We start from the raw sequence: 7,111 nt of genomic DNA on the forward strand, positions 1-7,111 counted from the left end.
GAAATATGTGGGACCCCTTTGCAATTAAGCAGATTTTGTACAAAAATATTAACTATGACAAAGAATAAAGCTGCCGCCACCATCAAATGTTGCTTGTTTTGTGCAAAGACTATTTCGCCCTTGTTCAAAGATCAAGTTGAAAAAATATTTGTACCACACACTCACAATGCGTCACTGTGTAATGGGATCGAGACTCTAGTTACACCAAGTTTCACGTGAAGTTTAGGTGATTTATTGGCAAGGGTAAAAATGTCTTTAAGCAAGCCAGGGGAACGGTACAGCCTTTGCATCGGTCTCTTGTTTTGGCCTGAATTTTTAATTCGAAATCCCTGTTTCAAACTATTGTCATTGCTAATAAGAACAAGATAAAATTCTAAATCTAGTTCAAAACCAAATAATCAATACATACTTTAGAAAATATGTATTTTTAAATTAATAGTAGTTTTCAAACAATAAGAAAATTAACTCTACAAAATCAAGTAAAAGAACAATAAAAAATATGTCTTTAAAATCGGTTTATTATTTACATGACAGTAAAAGTTGGGACGTTCCATCAGAAACATCATGTGTAATCTCAAGTTATTGTTGTTGGTTTCTTAATTTCATAGTGCTGACTTTGCGATTCATCTAGAAACAATGCACCTATGACTCTAAATTCCCGTTTTTGCAAATAATGGTCCGGCATAATTATCACATAATTCATTCTATTGTTACATGGCTCGGAACTCCATAATTTCCCAAAATACAAAATTGGTTCTAAAATTTAGGTGGTTAAGTATGATTTTGTGCGAGGCCAGACAGAAGAGTTAGAATTTCCATAAATGAGAAAATGATATGTAGTAGTTCTATTTAATAGTTCTACATTTTTTGAAGTATCATCAAATTTTCAGTGTGATTTTTAGAACTCCACCAGACAGAAGAGTTAGAATTTCTGTAAATGAGAAAATGATATGTGGTAGTTCTATATTAGTAATTCAATACATATGAAAAGCATATCAATGTAAGCAATTAAACCCTAATGTCAAGATCTTTAAAATTTATGATTTTCACATATAAAGATTAATTTGACTTTGGATGGATTAGAGGGTGGTGTATAATTTAATTTTATAATATATTATTATAAGTGGTTGAGTCCGATTTTGTGGTTTGATGGGGGGGGGTGAGGTTAAATTAAAGTTCCATTTCATCTTTCTATTATTAAGACTAATAGTTCTACATTTTTTGAAGTATCATCAAATTTTCAGTGTGATTTTTAAAACTCCACCAGACAGAAGAGTTAGAATTTCCATAAATGAGAAAATGATATGTCGTAGTTCTATATTAGTAATTCAATATGAAAAGCATATCAATGTAAGCAATTAAACCCTAATGCCAAGATCTTTAAAATTCATGATTTTCACATATAAAGATTAATTTGACTTTGGATGGATTAGAGGGTGGTGTATAATTTAATTTTATAATATATTATTATAAATATTAAATTATACAATTGCCACATGATTTTTGAATAAACAAACCTTTAACCTGATTTTTGAACTGTAATCTTTAAAAACCTATGCTTGTGAAATTTCCACTTTTAAATATATTAGTCACTTTTAATTAGTTCTTTAATAATATTACATGAGCCACAATTAATTGGTCTAACAATCAATACAAAAATGCTGGTGTAAGGGATGATGATAGCCATCGATTGTATTTTTTTTTCCTCTTTAGCAAGGCAGCATCAGAGTTCAATATAGAGACTCTTCCGGGCTATTCGAGCACTTTGCCTGTCAAACTCGAAACAGGGTGGGTTTCTTTCATTCTTTAACAACTTCCTTTTGACTTTTAATTCCAGAAACTGAATAAAATTTTTTATAAATTTGGATGATTAGATATATTGATGTGGGAGAAACAGAAGAAGTGCAACTATTCTACTATTTCATCGAGTCCGAAAGCAATCCTAAAACGGACCCTATTCTGCTTTGGCTCACGGGTGGACCTGGTTGCTCTGCTCTCTCGGGCCTCTTTTATGAAATCGGTACTCTCTCTATATATGTGTGTGTGTATTATTATTTTCTTTCAGCAAAGGGGACTTATACATACTCTGGGAATTACACCCTTCCTATGCATAAAAGAGAGAGATGTGTGTGCAGTATGCAAATGATGAGTAGCAACCAGCAAAATATGGAAAGTGCTTTGAACTATTAGCTTTTAGGATGTTCATGTCAATTTTGTGCGCTTTTGTTTAGGTCCATTAGCTTTCGATGTTGCAGATTTTGATGGAAGCTTACCATTAATTCACCAAAATCCATATTCATGGACCAAGGTCAAAAACATCTCTCACTCCATGATTAAAGTCATGTATAGCTCTCTAAGTTTAGCACTGCAGTAATTTAGCCTTATGATTTGCAGGTTGCCAATATTATATTTATTGATTGGCCCGTTGGCACTGAATTTTCCTATGCAAATACATCGAAAGGTTACTCTTCTTCAGACACCAAATCAGCAAAAGACAACTATACCTTTCTTAGAAAGGTAAGTTAATATTCTTAATCATAAGTCATAATTGTAAGTAGCTATTGAAGACAATAGAATTTTAAGTTATTAAGTTTCTCTGTTTCACCTATTAAAAAATTGCTTATATACAACTCACACTTAAAAGTAATGTGTGAGGTTAGAACGTTCAATGTGTTTGTAAACCCATAAGCTAGGCCTTTCGCTACCCATGTAGGATTTAAAAATAGTTGTTATAGCATCCACACGTGTTTACGGGTTAGTGATCTAACAAAATATTGAAAATGCAGTGGTTGTTGAATCACCCGATGTTTATGAAAAACCGTCTATATGTTGCGGGGGACTCTTATGGTGGCAAACTTGTTCCCATGGTTGCCTTGGAAATATCACAAGGTATGTATAAGAAATATATAACTTGGTTTTATTTGGTTTTTTTCTTAATTAACCGTGCTTGATTAAGTTGTAAGTGCTGCTGGTTATGCAGGCAATGAAGCAGGCTTGCAGCCACGAATATCTCTCCAAGTACTAATTTATTATTTATATGATAACTCCGTTTTATTTTCAAATATTGTAACATATATAATGTTAATGAAATAGTGCTTTCGAAATTGAAATAGGGATACATTATTGGGAATGGATTAACAGATCCAAACATTGATTACAATGAACGAATTCCATATGCTCACCGAATGGCACTTATATCGGATGAATATTTCGAGGTAGTAATATTCTTGAATCGATTATTTTGATGATAAAATTAATTATATCTATAACTTATCAGTGAATATACTCTTAATTTCTTATAGCTAAAACGTTTCCCTTATTCATGTAACTTGATACAATTTTAGTCGGCAAAAATTAGCTGTGATGGGAAATATTACAATTCTGATCCAAAAAATCTGCAATGTCTTTATGCTCTTAGACCGATCCAAGAGGTAACATTTGCATCCTATCATACTTACATACATACATTATATATATATATATATGCACTCATAAAATGATCAAATATTGCAGTGTATAAAAAATTTAAACCGGGGACAAATTCTGGAACCAAAATGTAAAAGTATGGCACCAAAACCAGATGAATTGGAATGGGATCAAACACTTGCCGAAGATGATTCCATTGACCACCTCCTCCTCCCATCCAAAATAGACGGATTGTGGTGCCGCGTAATTTCGGCCTCTATTTATATAGCTCATGGAATGTTCTCCTAGAGTTAACAAGGTTTCTAAAGACATAATTTCTTTTGTGCAGTCTCAAACTTATGCGACATCATATATTTGGGCAAATGATCCAACCGTCCAAGAAGCTCTTCATATTAAAAAGGTACTTTTGATACATATTTGTTAAAAAAATCAATGCACTTTATAATGATTAATTTTTTATTTTGATTGCCAGGGAACAATAACAAATTGGACGAGATGCAATCACAGCTTATCCTATGCAGATAATGTAGAAAGTGTTGTTCAATATCATAAAATCCTCAGCAGGAAAGGATATGAAGCTTTGGTATATAGGTAAGTTAAACAGAGTGACTTAATTTGTTCTGAGTTAATCTATTCCATCAACTAAGATATAGTTGTTTCACAAATCATGATAAAAGTATTAAACGAAAAACCTAACTCTACAAATTTGTAAATTTGATTTGATAATCTTCAATTATTCGTGTTATCTTTCCAGTGGTGATCACGACATGGTCATACCTTATATTGGTACTTTAAAATGGATTCGTGGCCTCAATCTAGCCATAGATGACGAGTGGAGACCTTGGAATGTTAATGACCAAGTTGCAGGGTTGGTTTCCAATTCTTTATCACTTCCATTCACACAAATGTATATTGAATCTTAATATTAATCTCAAAATCTCATTTACATTTTACTTTGTAGATACACAAGGAAATATAAGAAGAATGACTTCTATCTAACATTTGTGACGGTGAAGGTAAGAAAATTTCACTATGCTCTTTCTCATAGTGATTGACGGAAAAGGAAGTAAACATTTGTTATATATTACAGGGTGCAGGTCATACAGCTCCTGAATATAACCCTGAACAATGTCTTGCAATGCTCGACCGATGGCTATCTTTATATCCTTTATAGGTTTGGGTTGATGGCGAAATTTTATGGTTCATCCATTACACCTTTTTAACACTGTATTGTCAATATATATTCTGTAATTGTTAATTTAGCTAATAAAACCAAATGTAGTATGACAATCATAAAGAAATCTATTATAAATGATTGAATATAAAAGAAAAGATGATTTTAACCTAATTTCAATCATATTTAGCTTTATAGAATCTTTTTCTTTCTTTGAAACAATATCAATACTTACATTTTAATCAAAGCCCCACAAACCACAGACCTAAACTACACAGTAAAATTAACTCAAAGAAATAAACTCCTTTACTAGGTCCCATATGAAGCCAAATCGAGGGTCACTTTATTCCCATCTTAAGAATAAAGCGACACGAACCACAATTAAGATTACATAGAGAAGCAAAAAAACATCTAATACAATAACTCCAAATTAGGAATGGCAATATTCCATGACCTTTACTCGCTCTGCATTACCCCATCCCATATAGGGGTGTGAACAAGGTCTCTATCTCAAATTCACAAAATTCGCCATGAATCTTTTTATTCTGCTTAATTTTTATTTTCCAATTTAGATTGCATTTAAAAATTAAGTAAATAATAAATAAATAATTAGTTAAAAAATCATATCAGGGATTTTATTTTTCGTTGAAAATATACTGACAAAGGTTTCAACAAACGACTCTCCAACTGCTTTATCATGGGAACTGGTCGTTTCCGAACAGATTTGGCTTCACAACTGACCATGATTGGAGGAGAGGCGCATAAGGGGAAATGGAAAAAATGGACTTTTTTTTAATCGAAACCGATGATATGATTATCACTTTAACCAAAATTTTTGATTTCATGCTTAAAGCTTAATACATTAACTACAATTTTTGAAGATTCACTTGCCACAAAAATTAGAAGTTGAAGACCTATTTATGAATAGATGAAAACTCTATGAAACCTAAGTGCTCATTGAAGTACATATATTCCGTTTGTGTTATACTTTTAGCGTTAATCAAATTAGATGCTTGAATTAAAATAAGTGTTTTTAAGCATTTGATTTCCTAAGATTTCTTCTTGTCATCTCGAGGTCTTATTAACTTCCCCAACGTATTTACATGGGCTAATCCTCCGTCGAAAAGGTCTATTGTTCAGTAAAAAAAATAATTTATCTAGCATTAATGGTACTACAACATAGGTTTAGGTGATGAAAGATAGTATTAAGTGATTCATTTAACTATACACCTCGGTTCATGTCACATTAGTGCTACTTAAACTAATAGTTTAACACCAGTGTTAGTAAATACCATTACTTGTTAAAAAAAAATGGTGAACCTAATACATCGCTGAAATTGGAACGGACTGATCTTGAATTAATTGAAAACTTGTCAAGGGTACTTGCACCTACCTTGTCTTTTATGGAAGAAAAATTACTGTGGGATGGACAATTCTTGGGATAAAATAGTTGTAATGATTTCAATATCTTAAAAAGCGTGCCATGTAAGTTATAGTAGTCAAGCAAAGACAGCAACTCATGGCTGAGTATTGCTACACGAACAGGGTAAGTCTTTCAGCGTTAATGTTCATGGCTGGATCTATCTCAAGTGCTAGCAAAAATATTATATACTACACTGACAAGCAGAAGTTGTCAGAGTCTCCACACAGTTAGCAAAATAAAAGTTGCACAGTAACTTGAACAGAAGCATGTGACATTAACAGTGGAAGTTTGAGACCTTACTTCTTTGTTTAATCTTATTTCTTCAATAGTGCATTGACATTATTATGATTTTACTAGGTTGTCCTGAATTTGGTGCAGAATATATAGAACCTGTCCATTAGTAGGGGCGAATCCAAGGGTTGAGTTTAGCTAGGGCGGACCGCAAGCGTCGAAAGCTTACTATCGACAGCCAACATACGTGACAACAGGGTTGTTTACTAATATTTAAATAAATAATATTCCAAAAATCATACAGATTAGAACTAGAAGAACTGATACACAATTAGAATTAGAACTAGGTACGAACTTTCATTTTGGATAAAAAATTGTTCCATAATATGCAAAATGCCCAAATTTATTTTTCAATTAAATAGGCAATATATATTAACAAAATGCCATTATTCAGTTTACAATTAAAGTTAATTAAACAAGCATTATTATGTTAACAAAATTGAGATTATTTATGTACTTATATCAATTTTATGTACTTGTATGATTCCACTTTTTCGCAATCGATTTATTGTAAACGAAAAGTGAAATCTTTCATTAATTAAACAAGTTTTGTTGAAAGATTTCTTATGACACTAAGGCCAATTTTCCTATGAATTCATCCACCATTAATTGACCAAACTCTCAAATCAGTTGATTAGAGGGACAAAAAAAAGAAAAAAAAAAAGCAAGAAGAGAGACAAAGCACTGGTTAAAATGTTTCTACTTGCATTAAACCGGTAAAATTGAACATATATTAATTTGTTACATTATGTTATAAAAAATCAATGAATGTCGTGATGGTGAAGTGGTCAATATGT

The 7,111-nt window shown here is 31.9% G+C and overlaps 1 protein-coding gene across 1 annotated transcript; it reads left to right on the top strand.

Moving 5' to 3' along the window:
- Window positions 1-1,866: 1,866 nt before the first annotated feature.
- On the top strand, window positions 1,867-4,716 carry LOC111368866 (serine carboxypeptidase-like 18). Its single transcript, XM_022990346.1, has 13 exons — window positions 1,867-2,020; window positions 2,232-2,308; window positions 2,395-2,517; window positions 2,787-2,889; window positions 2,981-3,018; window positions 3,114-3,215; window positions 3,345-3,431; window positions 3,514-3,669; window positions 3,755-3,826; window positions 3,899-4,017; window positions 4,181-4,294; window positions 4,388-4,442; window positions 4,517-4,716. Exons 1-13 carry the CDS (start codon window positions 1,867-1,869, stop codon window positions 4,598-4,600), a joined length of 1,284 nt encoding a protein of 427 aa, XP_022846114.1. The 3' UTR covers window positions 4,601-4,716.
- Window positions 4,717-7,111: the final 2,395 nt, after the last annotated feature.

This window comes from Olea europaea, chromosome 19 (assembly GCF_002742605.1).
Source record: "Olea europaea var. sylvestris chromosome 19, O_europaea_v1, whole genome shotgun sequence".
Lineage (NCBI taxonomy): Eukaryota > Viridiplantae > Streptophyta > Magnoliopsida > Lamiales > Oleaceae > Olea > Olea europaea.

What these genes read in the sequence shown, in the direction of transcription:
- LOC111368866 (XM_022990346.1), top strand. Translation starts at nt 1,867, where the DNA reads ATGATTAGATATATTGATGTGGGAGAAACAGAAGAAGTGCAACTATTC. An exon ending in ACTATACCTTTCTTAGAAAG is followed by an intron (nt 2,518 to 2,786) that starts GTAAGTTAATAT and finishes TTGAAAATGCAG; the next exon opens with TGGTTGTTGAATCACCCGAT. An exon ending in TAGACGGATTGTGGTGCCGC is followed by an intron (nt 3,670 to 3,754) that starts GTAATTTCGGCC and finishes TCTTTTGTGCAG; the next exon opens with TCTCAAACTTATGCGACATC.